The sequence below is a fragment of the Neolamprologus multifasciatus genome, chromosome 19 (genome assembly GCF_963576455.1).
Source record: "Neolamprologus multifasciatus chromosome 19, fNeoMul1.2, whole genome shotgun sequence".
NCBI lineage: Eukaryota > Metazoa > Chordata > Actinopteri > Cichliformes > Cichlidae > Neolamprologus > Neolamprologus multifasciatus.
In genome coordinates this window covers 26750436-26771270 of record NC_140457.1, presented here as the reverse complement: position 1 = coordinate 26771270, position 20835 = coordinate 26750436, and the positions used below count along the sequence as shown (strand labels likewise).

Below are 20835 nucleotides of genomic sequence, written 5' to 3'. Positions count from 1 at the left end.
CCTTCTTTGTTTTAGACTGAGTGGAGTGTAGAGTGAAGGTGTTTAAACTTCAGTCTGTGTTCCTACAGAACATTTCTTTTGTGCTTGCAACATGTCGTGTTGATTTGCATTGACACTGACATACTCGACATCATTCTTTTATCTATAAAAGTGAAGAGCTCTTATTTTTTGTATGTACAAAGCAGGTGGTATAAGACTGAAAAGGTACAGCGTTTGGGTCATTATAATTAGGTTTGATATTCTGATGAACACAGACTCAGAGGCTGTTACTGTTTTATTATTCTTATATTATTATTAAATGTTTTGAGTAGAAAAATCTAAAATAAAACTACAAACTAAAAAAAATACATTTTTGTACAGGTGAAATGTCAAGCATCAGACAGACAGCACCAACTGGAGGAGGCCCGCAGGCTGCAAAGTTTCCAGCAGGAGGCCAAGGAGCTAGAGCGCTGGGGGGGTTCAGTTCAGGAACGGCTCCTGCAGGAGGAGACAGCGAGCGATGTGGCCTCGGCTGTCACGCTGCTGGAGCAACACCAGGAGCTGCAACTAGAAATGGAGACACAGAGGAGCAGGTAGCAGAAACTGTGCATTCAGTGCTTGGTGTGTCATTGTTCCATTCATTGAATTGCATTCAGTTAATTCTATTTAATTCGAAATAAATTAAATTTGCAGCGTCATTAAATTTAAATCTTTAAATTTCTATTCCCTTCTGACAAAGGGATTGAGAAGATTGGCTCATGGACATCATCATTTAAGTGGACTGTGTCTCTCCCACTGTGTGTGTTTTTGCCAGGCTGAAGGAAATGGAGAACTTAGGGAAATCTCTGCTGCAGGGATCATCCAATGGGAAAATAGGCGGTGTTGACATCCAACAAATCCTTGATAATCTCAGTGCTGAAAGGAGTAGGCTGGAGACGCTGTGGGCTAGCAGAAAGCAGCATTTGGAGCAGGGTGTGGAGCTCCAGAGGCTGAACCAAGAGGGAGACCGGATTGAAGCAGCATTGTCTGGACATGAAGCCCGACTAAAAGTCCAAGATCTTGGGGTGAGGGTGCTCATTTCTCACCTTTTTACATGGTCTAGCTCCTTGAAATGTTACCATTAAATTTGAATCCTAAATAAGAAATTGCTATAAGTAAAGATTATAAATAGGATGTTCTATCATAAAAATGTCAAAATAATGATTACCATTTATTGATGCAGGACTCAGTAGACAGTGTGCACAGTCTACTGGGGCGACAAGATGAACTTGAAAGTCTTCTTATGGCTTTGGATCAAAGAGTGGATAAATTCGCTGAGCGCAGCAAGGAGCTTATCGACCAGCAGCACTTTGCTTCGAAACAGTAAGAAAACAGCAGAAATTGTTCCATAAAGTGGGCTGTCAACTCCATAATTTAATTCTTATGCTGTACTGGAGTAGCTTTGCATATTTTGCTTTTAAAAATAATCCTTCTTTGCCTAATCTTAAACGTATTTATCATATACTGAGCCATGGCATAGTCCCTACATTCATCCATGTAAGCAAGCTGATTTAGTTCCCTTTATGCCAATTTTCTTCTCATGGACTGTTCCCAGCATACAGAAGGTTTTAACAGGGTGGGTGGGACTGCTGTGCTCACAGCCTGATCTCTATACCTGAGTTTACCAAACTGGGGATATAATTTCTGAGGTCATAAAGAAATACGAGTAGAAGAAGTTAGGGATAAATAGAATTGGTTCTATGAATTGGGTACTATCACTCTGTTTGTAAATTGTAAAAAAGTAGAACACACATCACTGCAAAATTAGCATAATGCAAATCTAAGATAATTAAAGCTCATCTGCTTGCTACTTCAACCTAACAGGAAAGCTTTGATGCAGTATGCACACAGTTTGCAGAGCACCAAGGCTGTTTCTTTTCCATACGACATGAAACCATGCCATCTAGCTGTCAAATAAATTACAACACCACATGTATACCATCTCTGCTACTTTGATTAAATGGCTTGTGAGGGGCGGGCAGCACGGTGGCACGGTGGTTAGCACTGTTGCCGCACAGCAAGAAGGTCCTGAGTTCAATTCCACCATCAGGCCGGGGTCTTTCTGTGTGGAGTTTGCATGTTCTCCCCGTGTTTGTGTGGGTTCCCTCCGGGTACTCCGGCTTCCTCCCAAGCTGCATGTCCAAAGACATGCAGCTTGTGGGGATAGGTTAATTGGATAATCCAAATTGCCACTAGGTGTGAATGTGCGAGTGAATGTGAGTGTGAATGGTTGTCTGTCTCTGTGTGTTGGCCCTGCGACAGACTGGCGACCTGTCAAGGGTGTACCCCGCCTCTCGCCCTATGACAGCTGGGATAGGCTCCAGCGCCCCACGCGACCCTGAAAAGGATAAGCGGAAGCAAATGGATGGCCTATGAGGGGTCATGCAAATCATCATCTTCAATTAGTTAAATTGTCCCTCTAACAACCAATATGTTCAAGTCAATAACCTTACAATAAACTGTGTCACCAATCTTTAAAACCTCAATGTTTATCTTACAGCATTAAGGAACGGAGCAGGAGCATCCAAAAAGCCAACAGGAGGCTGAAAGAGAGCTGCAGGAAGAGGAGGAACCTACTGCTGGACTCCAAGAAATACCAGGTACTATTGTCAAAATGCTAAAAACAAGAAAACATACTTTACTTTATGTTGTTTATTGTGTCAACTACCTGCACTGATCCTAATATCTACAGGTGAACGCTCAGATGAATGTTATAAGTTCTTTAATAATAATTATAAGGGTGAATTTGCCTGGTGTTTCGTGTGGCAGGAGTTCCACAGAGATGCGGATGAGCTGCTGTTGTGGATGGAGGAGAAGTTTAAGGTGGCAGAGGACGAGTCCTACCGAGACCCCACAAACATCCTCTGGAAGCTGAAGAAACATGAAGCGGCTGAGAAGGAGATGCAGGCCAACCAAGTCTGGTTGGATAGACTTGTTCAGGTAAAACACCTCGAACTTTTCACCCAGCATGATGACTTCTGTAGAGGAAACAACAAGTGTTTGACAGTGACTCTGGCAACACGTGCACAGTTGCATATATTGAAAAGACGACTTGCACTTTGGTGAGATGTCACCTTCAGTACATATGTGTGTGTTTGTGATAAGCTGGGAGAGGAGATGATTGCTGAAGAGCACTACAACAGTCAGAGCATCAGCAGGAAGTCTTCTCAGCTCACGAGTCGGTGGAAAAGACTACAAGACAAGATGGCTGACAGGGGGGACAGGCTGAGACAGGCGGGGCAGCAGGAGCAGCTGATGGAGCTTTTGCAGGTAAACTACTGATGGAGAAACTGGATAAGACGTTTGTGTGGTCCAGTTCAGGGATGTTGGTGCCTTTTATGGCTTTTTGAGGAAATTACCAGACAAATAATGTGTAGCCCATCCAAGAAGTTTGTACTTCAGTCTTGATTTGTGAGATTGTAGCATTTATTAATGCTAGTTAATTAGTTAATTAGCACAAGCTCTGTTCTGGGATGCCCTCTGGACCCAGTGGAGGTGGTGAGTGACAGGAGAATGGTGGCTAAGCTGTCATCCCTGTTGGACAACATCTCCCACTCCCACCCCTGAGCAGTTCCTTCAGTGGGAGACTGCGGCGCCCACGGTGTGGGACGGAGAGATTTCGCAGGGATTTCGCAGGTCTTTCCTCCCCACTGCTGTCAGATTCCACAATAAAGACTTTTGCAGCTGATCAAACACACAAACCCACACATGTGCAATAAGACTGCTATATGTGCAATTCTTCTTCTGACGAAGTTGTATTTTTGTATTTTCCTACTCAGTTGTATATAGTATTTGTATTTCTATTTTATTCTATTGTATATATTATTCTATTCTATTTTATTCTATTGTATTTTATTGCATTCCAGTGTTTTCTAATTTCTGCTACATAACTTTGCACTTTTGCTGTAACAAAACAAATTTCCCACCTGTGGGACTAATAAAGGTCATCTTATCTTATCTTATCTTATATCTATGAATGCAGTTTGCTAACCTAGCCTACCTGCATTAATTGATAACCTTTCACCCCAGCCTCTTGTACGCCTCAAATATGCTCACTACTGGCTCCCAAAAAAGCAAGAAGAACACAGCTTAACTTTGAGCCTTCACTAGCCTTTAGGTGACACTATAACTGACCCCTGTCTTTTATATACAGTTCATAGTTTCTGGCCAAATTTAAATTTACACTAATTTTAGAGGTCAGCTGGAGTAAAAAATTAAAGACCATCCTTCCCAGGAGAAGTAGTTGCTGTCCAAACAGAGCTCCATTCTCAGAAAAATCTTGTTCTTTTCCTCCTCAGGATGCCAAGCTGAAGATTGAGGCCATCCAGTGGATGCTAAACAATGCTGCCAAAGGTCACGACCTGCGCTCCAGTCGACAGTTGCTGAAGGTGAGGACAGGCCTGGATTGATTTAATGACTCTGTGTTTTACAGTTAGACATCAGTGAGTACTTTGTGTGTGTGTGCTCATGCAGGAGCATCAGCAGCTGGAGCAGGAGGCCAAGGAACTGGCAGAGAAGATCAACTCTATTGTGAGCAGGGCCAAACACCTCGCTTCCAACCACTTTGACTCTCAAAGGATCCTCCAGGAGACAGACGCCTATCTCACTTTGTAAGTTACTTTGAATCTTCGAACAAATAGATATTTGCATTTATTGCATTTAGAGTAACTTCAGTGCATATAAAACCAAGTGCATGGTGAAGAAAAGAAAGGTGTACAAACAAGATCAGGTCAGGGTGTCTCAGCTAAGAAAACGATCAGTTGAAGTAAAATGACAAAAGGCAAAATAACAACAAAAATAAAAGTGGATGACAAGGACGCTCACACAGAGACAAAATCTGAAAGACACAGACACAGATACATAGAATACAATTTCCTATGTCACTTCAGGTTTTATCTGTCATTGTCTCCTTTGGGGTATTTTATTCTGTGTGTAATTAAAAAGTAATAACATAAATATAGTCCAGTGCTCACTTTAGGCTATCATCATCTTGACTTTATAACCTCTGTGTGGCAGATTCAAGTCCCTGCAGAAACCTCTGGACGAGCGTCGAGCACAACTGGAGGCATCTGTGGTGCTGTTTGGATTTTATCATGATGTGGATCTTGAGCTCAACTGGATCTCTGAGCATGTTCCTGCCTCTGGATCTACAGGATACGACAAATCTCTGGCTGGGGCCCTCAGCCTCATGCAGAAACACAAGGCACGAGCTGGGTTGCAGTTCTTTATCTATAAAACCTCCCCTTTTCCTTCATTTGTTAACTGAGCTGAGAGCTCAGTTGGAATTACAATGGACTCAAGTGATTTGACACATTTACAGGGCTGTGTTTTACTTAACATTTGCTCATGTACTCGTGCGTTAACCCAGGAGCTGCAGGCCGAAGTGAATGCACATAGAAAACACCTGAACCACATTCTGAAGAAAGGGCGCAGCCTAGCCAAATCCAACAAGTCAGAAAGAGAGGAGGTGCTGCAGAGGTGTGGTTGTTTTTTTTGTCATCAAAAAAAAGTTTCATGTGCATTGGTGCATTGTAGTGAATCTATCTTACGCTGACATTGCTTATAAAATGCATTAAAACTAGAAACCATCACAAAATAAGCATTTACTTAGACAAGGAAATTGGTTTGTTAAAGAATAAGTTATAATATAATAAAATTGATAAAACATTATCAAACACATTACCTTAGTCCACCAAATAATGAGAACAAAATTGACACCATTGAATGACTTTGTCCAAATAGCTTGGTAATCACTCCTGTCTTTGAGGCCTAACACTGATGTAAAGATGGGATTGTTTTCAAAACCCAGCACACTGATCTGAAGGAATAAATTTAGCTAATGACATTAAAACGACCAATTCCTTGAGAGAAACTGGTCCTTTCTCTAAATGTAGGATTTTTGATTTTTAGACTGCAAAGATGCCATTGGCTCCAATGTACGCAAATGTTTCATAATTTTTATAAATAAAATGTCATGGTTGGCTGTGTGGCAGGCAAGCAGAAGTGGTGGACCCAAAATTGCAGGACTCTGGGAGACGGGAATAAACTGAAAACACAGCTTTATTGCTGGAGGAATGATTCACAAAATAAAACTTACAAAAGCAAAATAAAACTCTAAATCGAGGTGCTGGAGGACTGGACATTACAAACACACAGCAAGTTGAGGGTACGACGCGACAGGGAGCACAGGAAAACACAGGGCTTAAATACACAGGGGAGTAATTAGGAAATGGACAACAGGAGGGAGACACAGCTGGGAGAAATTAGGCTAACGAGACAGGAGAAAGGTAAAACTGAACATATTGACATGAGACATGAACTTTCAGAATAAAACAGGAAACTAACAGACACAGAGAAGCATGGACAGACAGAGGGAACACAGGCAGGCATGAAACAAACACACTGACACATAGCAAACCTAAACAAAAGACAAGGCAGAACAAACAAGAATATTGAAGAATATAAAGAAACACAAAACACCGAGTCCTCAGACTCAGGACCTTGACATAAAAAGCCTGTTGGGAGGGGTTATGTTATATAGCTGGGCACTTGACACAACTTTGAGATGGTATTTGTCTGTACTGTTCAAGTGATCTGTAATAAGTACGGTCTCAGTTTGGACCAAATGTGTTCTGGCTTTATGGAGCAGTGTAAATTTCTGCTGTTTTGCAGGTGCGACCACCTCAATACAGAGTGGGAGGAGCTTGAGGATGCCTGCAAAAAGAGAGCAGCTCACCTCAGCAAGGCTATTAGCAGAGAACAGGTGAGATGGACAAGGATATTTTATATTGGAGGGAAGTGAAAGTCTGATACTGACACTCCATCATCAAAATACCTTTAAGTAAGGCACTTAGTTCTGCAGCTGTCTAACTGGTCATTTAGAGTTAAATTTTGAAGTATTTTATGCTAAACCCAACCAAAACAAAACATAAACTGCTACATTTTCTGTGTGTGCCTCATCTCTAGCTGCTGTTGGACTGCTCAGAGCTGGAGTCCAGACTCGCAGAGATGCTAAGTCTGGTGAACATCGACGACTATGGCAAAAACCAGCTGGCCACACAAAGCCTGATTACTAAACACCAGGTATATCACACACTCACTGTGTACACTTTGCTTAGTCGGAAAAGGACCTCATATGATTCCCCTATCGATTCCTGACGAAGAAATCAAAGAACAGCGTGCAGATTGTACAACAACAGAATCAGTAAACGGTGTCCTTGTGTTCGTGCAGGTGCTGGAAGGACAACTGGAGGTGTTGGAAGCTGAAGTAGAGGCATTAGGAGACCAGGTAGAGCAGGCCATTCAGAACTGGGGCCTGGAGGAGCTCAGCAGACCCTACAGTCGAATCAGCAGCCTGAACCAGCAGCTGCAGCACCAGGCTGGACTCAGGTGAGCACACACTCATATTGTTGGATTACTTTCTCTGCTTTTCTCTCACAGATTGTTGTTTGAGTCTCTCTCTTTCGTGATATTTTTCCTAATTGTTGTTTGTTTATCTATTTATTATGTTTTTTCTTTTTTTTTCCCTTTTTTTGTTTGGAAAAAGTGCAATATTTACATAAGCCAGTTGTTAATTACAAAAAATGTAGAAAAAACATACGTATGTGACAGAGAGAAAGACATACAGTAAAGTGCTGATCTTTAATATCCTGACCTGCTTCTAGGTGATTTATATCATTTTTCTCCAAACAAAATGATATTAGTTCAGATGATCTGTGTCTGACTTACCGGTTTTATTGTTGGCTTTTTTATTGCGTCTGTGTACCTGTGTGACTGACCACCCTAATGTCTCCTGTTAGGGGTCAGAAGCTGAAGGAGGTCCTTCAGCTCCATGAATTCAGGCGAGAGTCTTCAGAGATGGAGGACTGGATGAACCAGCAGAGACAAACAGCTGAGTCTCAGGACCTGGGCAATGATTATCAGCATGTTCAGGTTACATTTCATTGCACAATGATTGTAAATATTAATTCTAGTGTGTTTGAATTAATTTTTTTTTGGAGGCTGAAGGTAGCTGTAGAGTTGTGTGTCTGTGGATTATGCTTGCAGTTGGTTCGAGGGAAGTTTGAAGGCTTCCTGAAGAAGCTGGAGGTTGGCGAGGAGAGACTACAGAACTGCAGAAACCTGGCTGTTCAGCTGATCCACAACAAACACCCACAGAGCTCGGCAATCAAAGACACTCTGCAGCAGCTTAGGTAATCACACAGCCACAGTAGTGAGTCAGTTATTTTATCTGTGAGGCATCCTATTCCTTTTCTTGTTTGTCTTAAATGCTGAAATTGTTGGTTTTGCGTTTCAGTAAGCAGTTTTTACCTGTGTCCATCCATCCATTCATCTTCTTCCGCTTATCCGGGGTTGGGTTGTGGGGGCAGCAGTCTAAGCAGAGAAGCCCAGACCTCCCTCTCCCTGGGCACCTCCTCCAGCTTGTCTGGGGGAACACCAAGGGGACCACCCAAGTGGAAGCCTTATGCCACTTGTCTACGCTTAGAAATTCTGTCCATAAAAAATATGAACAGAATCGGTGACAAAGAGCAGCCCTGGCAGATTCCATCACCCACTGGAAACGAGTCTGACTTATGGCCAGATATGCGGTCCAAGCTCTTGCAATCGTTGTATAAGGATCGAATGGCCCATAGCAATGGGCCAGACACCCCACAGGACAAGTCTACAAAACACATGTAGACTGGTTGGGCAAACTCCCATGCACCCTCAATTATCCTCGAGAGGATAAAGAGCTGGTCCAGTGTTCATTGACCAGGACGAAAATTGCATTATTCCTCCTTTATCCGAGGTTCCACTAATGGACAGACTCTTCTTTCCAGCACCCTGATATAGACTTTCCCAGGGAGGCTGAGGAGTGTGATCCCCTTATAGTTGGAACACACCCTCTGGTTTCCATCTTAAAGATAGGAACTACCACCGTGGTCTGCCAATCCATAGGTACCGCCCCTGATCTCCAAGAAACATTGTAGAGGCGTGTCAACCAAGACAGCCCTACAACATCCAGAGCAGGGGCCCTGCCACCAAGGAGTTGTTTAACTGCCTCAGTGACCTCACCCCAGGAGGTTCTCATCCCCAGAATCTGCTTCCTCCATGCCAGTGGGATTAAGGAGGTCCTCGAAGTATTCCTTCCATCAGCAGACAATGTTTTCAGCTGAAGTGCAGGTAGAGCACTGCTTTCTCCTCCTGAGCCTTAGGGTTTGCCAGAACGTCTTCTAGGCTGTCTAGAAGTCTTTCTCCATGGGCTCTGTCACAGTTCTGGGTCATTTTGACCCAGCATTTTGGGTTTCTTATTTTTTGGTTTGATTTTGTATTTTTGGTTATTTTTTTGATCTCTTGTCAGGCTTAGATGATGATGATGATGATTATTAGTATTATTACTATTATTTAGTATGTTTCAGTTATTCTTGGTGAGGGATTAGTTCTTAGGTTTGTGTCTCATGTTTAGTGTAGGTTTAGTTCTCTGTCTAGTCTGCGTCTTTGTGTAGTTGTTTCTTGTTTCCTGTTTTATTGTGAAGGTCCATGTCTTATGTGAGTGTATTCAGTTTTGCCTCCCTTGTCTCGTCAATTACTTGCAGCTGTGTTCCCCACCTGTGTGTAATCTCCCTGTGTTCTTCTGTGTGTATTTGAGTCGTGCCTTCTTATGTTGTAGTCACTGGTCTGTCTTTTAATCTCCTGTTAATCTCCTGTGTATCAACTGCGTGTGTCCCCCTGCTATCAACCTTCATGTGCCTCTGCTCACCCTTGTTTGTGTTCATGTTTAATAGTTTATTTTTTTTTCCCAGTATTGTTTGCCGTTTTCTACTTGTGTTTTATTATTACAATAAACCTCCTTCACACCTCCACAAGTGCCTGCACTTGGATCCTCCTTTATTATTCTCCACCCAGCTCATTCTATTCACCGTGACAGGCTCTCTGAACGGCTCCTACATCTAAGTTTTTGCTTCAGCTACTGCACAAGTTGGCCTCTCTGTACCTATCAGCTGGGTCCAAAGTCCCACATGCTAACCAAACCCAATAGGACTCCTTAAGCCTGGTGGCTCTCCTCACCTTTGGTGGTCCATCATTCGGTTGAGGGGTTGAAACCACGACAGGCACCAACCATATTGCGGCCACACCTCAGCCACAGCTTGGGCAATGGAGGTGCTGAACATGGTTCATTCCGACTCAATGTCCACGGTATCTCTTGGAATGCTGCTGAAGCTCTGCCGGAGGTGTGAGTTGAAGATCTCGCGGACTGGGGCCTCAGGCGTTCTCAGCAGACCCCCCACCAGTTGGTGGTCAGTTGACAGCTCAGCCCCTCTCTTGTGTCCAGAAAATATGACTGCAGGTCTGATGATACGTTTACAAAATCAATCACTGACCTGCGGCCTAGAGTGTCCTGATGACATGTGCACTTATGAACACCCTAATGTTCGAACATGGTGTTTGTTATGGGCAAACTGTGATTTGCACAGAAATCCAGTAACAAAACACCACTTGGGTTCAGATCGGGGCCCTGGCCTGGTTCCAGGGCCCAAGCTATGTGTTGAGATGAGCCTGACTATATCTAGCTGGTACCTCACACATAACTCAGGCTCCTTTCCCACCAGAGAGGTGACATGCCATGTCCCAATCGCTAGTCTCGGTAGACTGGGATCGGTCCACCAGGGCCTCTGCTCCTGGCCGCCACCCAACACACATTTGCACCCGACCCTACGGTGCCTCTGGCGGGTGGTGGGCCCATATCCCTTTTTCCTGGCCAGGCCAGGGCTAAGACACTTGCCCTCGGGCACTCTGCCCTGGCCTGGTAACCCTATCCCGGGAAGGGTGAACTGTTCCCTCGATCTTCTGCTCATAGGGGTCCTTTGAATCGCTCTTTGTCATCCTTATGTTAGTTTTGATATTTATGTTTCTGCAGTGCATCCTGGGAAGATTTGAAAAGCTTGGCCAAGGAGCGTCAGGATCAGCTACAGAAAGCTGAGGAATGTCACCACTTTTACCAAGACCTGAGTGATGCGCTAACTCTCATCCAGGTAGCTATGTTCATGTAGAAACTGCTGTCTGACTCCTAGACATGTCAGCTGGGTTTAGATCTAATTACTTTGAAGACATCAGATCCCATGAATGGATTATGGCATTGAAATATGGAAATATAAAATGGAAGATGGAAGACAGCACACCCATCAGAAGCACGCTCGTTCAGTTCAGTTCAGTTCAGTTCAGTTCAGAACAATGAAGAACTGTTAATAAGAGGAAGGGGACTGGTTGTCCTCCCCTAAATTATTATAGAAAATAAGACATTCTGATTTGGTTTTAGGATTATCTGTGAAAGATGGGAGATAAAGTGTACATCTATAGATGGAATTCTCAAACACGTACCCTAAAGCAGATGACTCGTAATCTGGAGAGGAAATGGCGTGTCACAAATTTAGAGGATCATCATTTAGCCTGCAGAAATAGTTTGTTGCTTTATAAGAAAACCCTCCGCAAAGCCAGAACATCTTACTATTCGTCACTGATTGAAGAAAATAAGAACAACCCCAGGTTTCTCTTCAGCACTGTAGCCAGGCTGACAAAAAGTCAGAGCTCTTTTGAGCCAACCATCCCTTTAACGTTAACTAGTGATGACTTCATGAACTTCTTCACAAATAAAATTTTTATCATTAGAGAAAAAATTACCAATAATCATCCCACAGATGTAATATTATCTACAGCTACTCTTAGTACCATTGATGTTAAGTTAGACTCTTTTTCTCCAATTGATCTTTCTGAGTTAACTTCAATAATTACTTCCTCCAAACCATCAACGTGTCTTTTAGACCCCATTCCTACAAAACTGCTCAAAGAAGTCCTGCCATTGATTAATTCTTCGATCTTAAATATGATCAACCTATCTCTAATGATCGGCTATGTACCACAGGCCTTCAAGGTGGCTGCAGTTAAACCTTTACTCAAAAAGCCATCTCTAGACCCAGCAGTCTTAGCTAATTATAAGCCAATCTCCAACCTTCCTTTCATATCAAACATCCTTGAAAGAGTAGTTGTCAAACAGCTAACAGATCATCTGCAGAGGAATGGTTTATTTGAAGAGTTTCAGTCAGGTTTCAGAGCTCATCACAGCACAGAAACAGCTTTATTGAAGGTTACAAATGATCTTCTTATGGCCTCTGACAGTGGACTCATCTCTGTGCTTGTCCTTCTTGACCTTAGTGCAGCGTTCGATACTGTTGACCATAATATCCTATTAGAGCAATTAGAACATGCTGTAGGTATTACAGGTATTGCACTGCAGTGGTTTGTATCATATCTATCTAATAGACTCCAATTTGTGCATGTAAATGGAGAGTCCTCTTCACACACTGAGGTTAATTATGGAGTTCCACAGGGTTCAGTGCTAGGACCAATTCTGTTTACATTATACATGCTTCCCCTAGGCAGCATCATTAGAAGACATAGCATACATCTTCACTGCTATGCAGATGACACACAGCTCTATCTGTCCATGAAGTCAGATAACACACACCAATTAGTTAAACTGCAGGAATGTCTTAAAGACATAAAGACCTGGATGGCCGCTAACTTTCTGCTTCTTAATTCAGATAAAACTGAGGTTATTGTACTCGGCCCTGAAAATCGTAGAAATATGTTATCTAACCAGATTCTTACTCTGAATGGCATTACCTTCCCTCCAGTAACACTGTGAGGAACCTTGGAGTCATTTTTGACCAGGATATGTCATTCAACGCACAGCCCCGCCTCAGTAAACCACAATGAGAACAGGCCAAGAAACATGGAGGTGGGAGGGAGCTGACAGCTGGAGCTGTAAAAGTTTGAAAGGTGCAAAAGAGATTGTATCTATAGAAACGCTATGGTGTACAAAAACTAAACCCCATCCAGCAACATAGACACAGCTGTAAAGAATTTCACTTCATCTATTTGTCATTGTATCTGAAGTACAAAGAACAGAAGGAAGATTAAAAGTCCAGATCATAGACTACACATGAAATGTGAGCATCAAGTAAGTCTGGTTATCAATCTACATCAATAAATGGAATGGTTGCAACACAAGGATAGACATACAGTATCTGTTGATTATTAGTAGCTAACAGACTAAAAACCACTCGACACAGCTGAATCCTATTTCACAGTTACACTACACATCTGTCATTTTCTACTTTATGGGATAATGTTTTTTTATTGATTATGTTATTGATGGTCCCCTGTGCAACACTTAAAACTTCTGTTCCTGTCTCTCTCTGTAGGAGCGACACAAAAGCATCCCTGATGATGTGGCAAAGGATTTGCATGGAGTGATGTCACAGCTGAGGAAACATGAGGCCCTGCTCCTTGAGCTTGCCACCACAGAGGAACAGGTGATAAAGTGCTAAATCTGCTGACCAAGGACATCATATAGTTAAGAAAAGATGTTTAACATCTGATTCAGCTTAAATGAAAAGAACACCATGGAAACAGTCTCTTATGGGTTGTTAACAGGCTAGGGAGCATTTCTAAAGTGGTTCACAGTCAGTCTAACCCACAGAATGTATTTTGCTGCCCAGTGATACATACAACACCATTTCTGACATCATTACTACAGAAATGTAGCAGAAGGAAAATCTGTTCAGTACTCACTGATGATGAGCTCAATACGACAGAGTGGAAGATGCTGTCTGACAAAATGACAAAGTGCCATTGGCTGGAATGAGACATCTTAATGTATCTTATCTCTTTCATTTCTATAGTTTCAAGAGCAGCTGGACTCTGTTGACTCTATCCTGAAGCTTTGCACGCCCGAACTGAGTGTTCGCCTACAGAAAGTGCAGGACGAGGTGGTGGAACGGTGGGAGGAGCTGCGACTTCTTGCTGAGAAGAGAGAAGAGGAGCTCAAGCTGGCTTCCCAGCGATATCAATTCCTTAGCATGGTGAGGACAGATAGATACAGGATGCAGGTCTGAAAGTCTAAAATAGTACTTCCTTGAGTTGTTCAGTAGATGTTTTGCATCTTTTTGTGGAGGTTTTTCAAGTGTATTTAGGTATAAGGGGAATATTGTCTTTTTGGATTTTGTCCCCAACAATGAGCTTACTTCTGTCATCTTCCCCACTCTTCTTCTTCAGGTGCAAGACTACTTCCTGTGGTGCAGCCAGCTGATCAGCGCAATGGCAGTTGAGGAAAGCATCAGTGATGTGGCTACCGCTGACCTCCAGCTGGCTCAACATCAGCAATTATGGGCTGAGATGGAGGCAAGACAGGAAACCTACCAGCAAGCTCTGGACATGGGAGAAGAGCTGCAGACACAGGACAAAAGCAACCAGAAGGAGGTAAGGAGGAGAAGTAAGATTTTGGAGACTCTGGGGATAGCTATATGGCACTTATAAAATAAAAGAAAGAAAAGTCTGCACTGTCCAAAACACATTGTGTGCATGAAAGGATTTGAGATGCTGAAACAAACTCATCTCTGGAGATCAGCTTGAGTATACTCAGGTATACTCTGGCTTTAATCATTAAGCTCATCTGTTGTGGCCTAGAGTCATATTCTGATTGATTTCAGAAATAATCATAAAGTTACGGTTACCATTTACCTGTTAATGAAGTCCATGTTTGATAAGTATAGAAAGAACTTCGGGTTCGGGTCCTGGGATAACAAGGGATAACAGCTCTTTAAAAAAGAGCTTAACCTTAAGATGAGATGAATCTGAATTTGTTTTTCACTGTTGTAAGGTAGACATTGACACAGTCTAGTCAGAGAAATTAGACTTTTTGTTGGGTGATGGTTCTCTTAGGTGTTGGAGAAGATGGACGCTCTCCAGTCAGAGAGAGAAAAACTGGAGGAGAACTGGAAGAAGAAACAGAGCTGGTTAGAAACTGTTCACCTGGAGCAGATCTTCTACAGAGACGTCAACAGCATGGAGAAGATGTCCAACTCACAGGAGGTACACCTGCTATATTCGTTCAAGAAAAAAACCCTGCAAAATAATGATACCATTGATGGTGAAAACTTCTGTCATGTCTCCACAGATCCTGCTGAAGAACAGCACTCTGGGAAATACTGTGGATGAGACAGAAGGTTTGATCAAACGCCATGAAGCTTTTGAGAAGCTGCTCAGCTCGCAGGAGGACAAGGTCTGTACTCCTTCTGTGGGTTGGTCCTTTCCTCTACAGTTAGGGCTGCCACAAACGATTGTTTTGATAGTCGACTAGTCACCGATTATTTTTGCGACTAGTCGACTAATCAGATCATCATCCATTGGACGTAAAACATACAGCTTATTCCACTAGCAGCATCTGCTCCTATATAACTATCATTAGCTTACAGCTTTAAGTGTTTAAGGTATGTGCTAACTAAAAATAAAGACAATTTTTATTAAATTTTAATAAAATTTGCAGATTGTTTCGGTGAAGTTTAATAAACTCATTGTTATCTAAAATATAACGGGACACCGGAGTATATTCTCGAGCATCTCACACTTCTGATAATCAGCTGTCTGCTTGACGTTTATTCAGCTGTGTAAAAACTAACTTTAATCTTAGCCAAACCGATTTACTCAGGAACAAATAAAATACTGAAAAAAGCCAAACAATAACATTTTTAAGTTATCTAAGTGACTTATATATCATGTTTAACCTGAGTAGCGAAAGACGGCGGTGGGTTTGAAAACGATTTGCTGGGAGTCCGGTGTTCTCATGGGCTCTAGAGAGCCTTGCCCCCGGCTAGCTATCGAGCTAGTGGGTAACAAACGTCTCCGAAAACGTCGGAGCGCTTTTGAAAATATGTGGTGTCTTGATAAACTGAGCAGATATTTGAGGTTTACACAGCTACATTCTCGCCTGAAAATATGTTAAATGTTTATTTTGTGACCCAGAAAGAATAATAAGAGTAATATTAAAACTAACTAGCTGCCGCCATTGTTGGAAACTGAGCTGGGCTGCGCTATGAATTCTGGGACACAGCTTCTTCTTCTTCTTCGGGGTTTAACGGCAGCTGGCATCCTTGTACATGCAGTGCTGCCATCTTCTGTTTCAGTCCGTTATTACACTCTTAAATCCTACTACTTATTCCTGCGTCTTTTGGGATCTTACAAAGCTTCAAACGACGCGTCGACTATTAAATCAGTCGTCGACAATTTTGATAGTCGAAGTAATCGTGACTAGTCGACTAATCGTGGCAGCCCTACCTACAGTTAAAACAAAATGCACAGCTTCTTTAAAGTCAATTGGAAAAACTAAACCATTTAGTGACATGCTGAGGTAGAGTGAATGATAATACTCTACATTTTATAGTAATTACCACTTTCTACCTTGGTTGAGCCCCTGCTCATTTAAATCTACACTTCCCTCTCTCTGTTCCAGCTGTCATCTCTGAAGGAGTTGGCTGAACGTCTGAGGAAACAGCTGAGCAAAAAGAAGAGCGGACAAGTCAAAAGCAGACTTAAAGCTCTCCTCCAGAGACGAGAGAAAATTAAAGAGCTTTCTGCCAAACGCGGGGAAGAGCTGGAGCTTTCCAGGCGTCTGTGCATTTTCAACCGAAATGTCGCAGAGGTAACTTGCTAACCAGTCAGAACACTGGGCAATGTTTGGTAGCTGGATCCCCAAATATCTTTAAGGTTTTTACAGTGTTAAAAAATAAGGTGTGATTGATGATAACTGACAAATGAAAAAACTCAGATGGGTCTGATTTCCAGTTCAATTCTCTGTTTATAACACTGTTTAACCGTCCATCTACTTCTGTTTCTGTGCGTCAGGCAGAGGAGTGGGTGTCTGAGCGGATGCAGAAGATGGCAGAGGACAGTAAAGCTGACCTCAGCAACCTGCAAACCAAGATGAAACTCCTGCAGAAACATCAGGTGTTTGAGGCTGAAATCCTGGCTCACCATGAGATCATCAGTAATGTACTTTTGGTAAGTCTGTGAAGGTTCTCAGTCATCCAGGTCATTGTAGTCAAAGGAGCTTGCAAAGAAAAGCAAGCTCCTTTTCTTTGCAAGTCCCAGGTATAAACCTAGTGGGAGTATCCCCCCACTAGGTTTATAGTTAGGGCCAGGTTTCACAATGAGCTCACCCGAAACTCTGGCTGATTGGGACCCACAGCCAGTTTCACACCTTGGCTCAGGCGATTAGAGGATCATCAGGGGGTCCTTTTGTCCCTCTGTGGGGAGATACTCCCACTAGGTTTAAATCTGGGACTCTCCACCATTTGACCTTAGAACTGAAGAAGCTTCTCGGATGAGAGGTGAAACGTCTTCAAGTAACTTAAAGAAGTCCAGACGCTTTTCTTTGCAAGCTCCTTTGACTACTTTTGGTAAGAACAGCTCGAGGGCCAGCAGTAGGGCAAATTAATATGAAACCACAATAACAGAAAAGATTCAGCGGGAGTGAAAAGATCTGGGAGTGATCTACTAAAAACGTGCAAACATATGAGCAGATTTGATTTCAGTAATAACTAACATGAACAGACCTGCTGAAGGTGTAAGTAATCTGCCAAAAGAATAGCTTTGTGAACACAGGTGAACAACCTGTGTTCATGCGAACAGCATGCCATGAAATAACCGCTGCTTTATTGCCAAAAAAATCCACCATATGAACCTAGACTGGAGGTTGTAAGGCTGAGCTATTTATTAAAGTGAAAGGAAAAAAACACACATGACCACATATGTACAAAGACAGGTGAATATGTAATGCAGCACATGAAGAGAATACAAAAAAAGCTAACACCCCCCCCCCCCCCCCAAAAAAAAACCCAAAACAAACAAAAAACAAAAAAACAAACAAAAACAAAACAACAACACGAGAGCTGGTCATGTTGCCGAGTTCTGTGTGTGCACATTGCTGAGTAAAGACACACACAATTAATATTGCCATGTAGCTAATAGTAAATCTGACTGAAGTGGAAAACACGTACAGCAGTAATGCCACTTAACTTTAGGTTTAGGATTGTTTGATGTGATTGGACACAAAGAGGTGAGATGATAAGATGAAATGTTAATATGGATCTTTTTTTTAATTTACCTTTCAGAATCACCACTTACAGACATGATTTAGTGAACCTGTCAGTGTTGGTTAGATTGCGTCTTCAGCTTTGTGCCTTTGTGTCAAACATCTACATGCAGCCTGCTTTGTTCTTTGCTTCTAGGCTGGGGAAGAACTTGTATCTCTTCACCTGAGGTCCAAAGAGGTAAAGACGAGTGCAGCCACACTCGAGCTTCACTGGGAAGAGCTGAAGAAGGCTGTGGCCATCCGTGGCAAAGCTCTGGAAGATAACAGAGCCTTCCTGGAGTACCTCCAGAAGGTGGAGGAGGTGGAGGCCTGGATCAGACAAAAGGTAGAGCACAGATAAATGGACGGAAGTGCATTGCTGTTAACATGGGGACATTTGTTACTTTTTTTTTTTTTTTGGATTGATATGTTTATTGATTAGCATTCAAATATCTCAGTGAAGACAGAACAAAGATTTACCACAAAGCAAGAAAGCATGAGACAAGGCTAATCAAAAGGTATTGGCTGAAGCATTTGCTTATTACGCCAACCCTTTTAACAAAAGATCTTTTAGCATGCAGCTCCTGTACACAGGGCTCGAAGCAAATAATAAAATTCAATTCAATTCAATTTCATTTATATAGCGCCAAATCACAACAAATGTCGCCTCAAGGCGCTTCATAGATACAGAGAGAAAAGCCCAACAATCATATGACCCCCTATGAGCAAGCACTTTGGCGACAGTGGGAAGGAAAAACTCCCTTTTAACAGGAAGAAACCTCCGGCAGAACCAGGCTCAGGGAGGGGCGGCCATCTGCTGCGACCGGTTGGGGTGAGAGAAGGCAAACAAAGCAAAAACAAAACAAACAAACAAACAAACAAGAAAAAAACAAAAAAACAGAAAACTTTCCACCTTAGTAAGTAACTACATCAAAGCAAAAGAATCAAGAGGTTTTCTGTTTTTTGTTTTTGTTTTTTTTTTTGCTCTTTTCATTCTTGATATATATATTTTTCTAATACTCTATTTTTAAACATATTTTTAAACAAGGAAAATGAACTACACCTTTTTAAATCACTGTCATAACTATTCCACAGGTTAACTCCTCTAACAGAAACACATCTCTGCTTTATATTTGTCCTTATCTTGTTTTTTTTAAAGAAATCTGTTCCCCTTAAGTCATATTGACTCTCTCTGACTTTGAACAGCTTCTGAGTACTGGGGCAAAGCAAGCTATTTTGTGCTTTATACATTATCTGTGCCATTTTATATTCAACTAAATCATAAAATTTCAGGGTATTCAGATTAATAAACAAAATGTTAGTTGGTTCTATATAGTTTGATTGGTTTATAATTCTTATAGCTCTTTTTTGCAACTTGAAAATAGGAAGAGTGTTCGTTTTATATGCATTACCCCATATCTCCAGACAGTAAGTCATATATGGAAGCAACAGAGTACAATGTGTATAATGATTTTTTGTTCAGGACATGCTTTGTTTTATAGAGAATAGCAATGGTTTTTGACATTTTTGTTTTCACATGGTTTATATGAGACTTCCAACTCAGCTTATCATCAATTATCACTCCAAGAAATTTATTTTCGTACACTCTTTCAATTTCAATTCCATTAACCCTGATTTTAGATACATTTTTCATTTGTCTAGTGCCAAAAATAATCAATTTTGTTTTCTTTATATTTAATGATAACTTATTTACATCAAACCAGTTTTTTAATATATTTAACTCCTTTTCCGCTGTAGTCAGAAGCTGTTCTAGGTTTTTACCTGAGCAATACAGAGTGGTATCATCAGCAAACAATACACATTTTAACAGTTTGGAAATGCTACATATGTCATTTATGTATAATATAAATAATTTAGGGCCCAGCACAGAGCCCTGAGGAACACCACAAGTTACCTTCAACTGCTTAGATTTTACATTATTGAATTCGACATATTGATATCTGTCATCCAGGTAACTTTTCATCCACTTGTATGCTAACCCTCTTATGCCATATCTCTCTAGTTTATTCATTAATATAGAATGATCAATTGTATCAAACGCCTTTTTTAAGTCTATAAAAACACCAACAGTATATTCCTTATTATCTATAGCATTAGATATCCCTTCTACAAGTTCCATCACTGCCATCGAAGTGGACCTTTTCACTCTAAAGCCATATTGGTTATCACTTAGGAGATTATGCTTCTCAATATATTTATCAAGTCTATTAACAAATAACTTTTCTAAAATTTTTGAGAACTGTGGGAGCAGTGATATTGGCCTATAATTGGTAAACTGACTTCTCTCTCCGTTTTTATGGATTGGAATAACTTTTGCTATTTTCATTTGTGAGGGAAATTCACCAGTTTGAAAGGACAGATTACAAATGTATGCGAAAGGTTGCACTATATATTCTATAATACTTTTAACTAATATCATGTCAATACCAAAACAGTCAGTGGACTTTTTATTTTTAAATGTCTTCACAATGTTAATTATTTCTCTATGAGTTACAGCACCAATAAACATGGAGGACACATTCTGAGTAATATGTTTATTTAGGTCGTTATTATTTCTTGACTCTGGAATTTCTTTTGCTAAATTAAAGCCAACATTTACAAAGAAATCATTAAATTCATTTGCAATGTCTTTAGTTTTATCAAGCACAATATCTTTATCTTTTTTAAAATAATCTGGATAATTCTTATTTTTTGAGCCCTTTTTGATTATACTATTTAATATCCTCCATGTTTCTTGTGTGTTACTTCTACTTTGCTCCAATAATTTGTGGTAATATTCTTTCTTACTTGTTCTTATAATATTTACTAATCTATTTTTATATAACTTGTACTTTATTTCAGCATCTTTT

General features: G+C 41.3%; 1 protein-coding gene across 1 annotated transcript in view; it reads left to right on the top strand.

The window, feature by feature from the left end:
- sptbn5 (spectrin, beta, non-erythrocytic 5) overlaps nucleotides 1-20835 on the top strand; it is an 88793-nt gene that overhangs the window by 22670 nt on the left and 45288 nt on the right. Inside the window, exons 25-48 of the mRNA XM_085143088.1 lie at nucleotides 361-572; nucleotides 794-1043; nucleotides 1202-1341; nucleotides 2519-2618; nucleotides 2788-2958; nucleotides 3124-3288; nucleotides 4317-4406; nucleotides 4492-4628; nucleotides 5035-5221; nucleotides 5387-5496; nucleotides 6691-6781; nucleotides 6985-7101; nucleotides 7250-7407; nucleotides 7818-7950; nucleotides 8065-8210; nucleotides 10916-11030; nucleotides 13260-13370; nucleotides 13740-13919; nucleotides 14113-14316; nucleotides 14779-14928; nucleotides 15014-15118; nucleotides 16346-16534; nucleotides 16738-16893; nucleotides 18123-18311. Coding sequence (XP_084999214.1) covers nucleotides 361-572; nucleotides 794-1043; nucleotides 1202-1341; nucleotides 2519-2618; nucleotides 2788-2958; nucleotides 3124-3288; nucleotides 4317-4406; nucleotides 4492-4628; nucleotides 5035-5221; nucleotides 5387-5496; nucleotides 6691-6781; nucleotides 6985-7101; nucleotides 7250-7407; nucleotides 7818-7950; nucleotides 8065-8210; nucleotides 10916-11030; nucleotides 13260-13370; nucleotides 13740-13919; nucleotides 14113-14316; nucleotides 14779-14928; nucleotides 15014-15118; nucleotides 16346-16534; nucleotides 16738-16893; nucleotides 18123-18311 — 3606 coding nt within the window. The remainder of the gene's footprint in view (nucleotides 1-360; nucleotides 573-793; nucleotides 1044-1201; nucleotides 1342-2518; nucleotides 2619-2787; nucleotides 2959-3123; nucleotides 3289-4316; nucleotides 4407-4491; nucleotides 4629-5034; nucleotides 5222-5386; nucleotides 5497-6690; nucleotides 6782-6984; nucleotides 7102-7249; nucleotides 7408-7817; nucleotides 7951-8064; nucleotides 8211-10915; nucleotides 11031-13259; nucleotides 13371-13739; nucleotides 13920-14112; nucleotides 14317-14778; nucleotides 14929-15013; nucleotides 15119-16345; nucleotides 16535-16737; nucleotides 16894-18122; nucleotides 18312-20835) is intronic.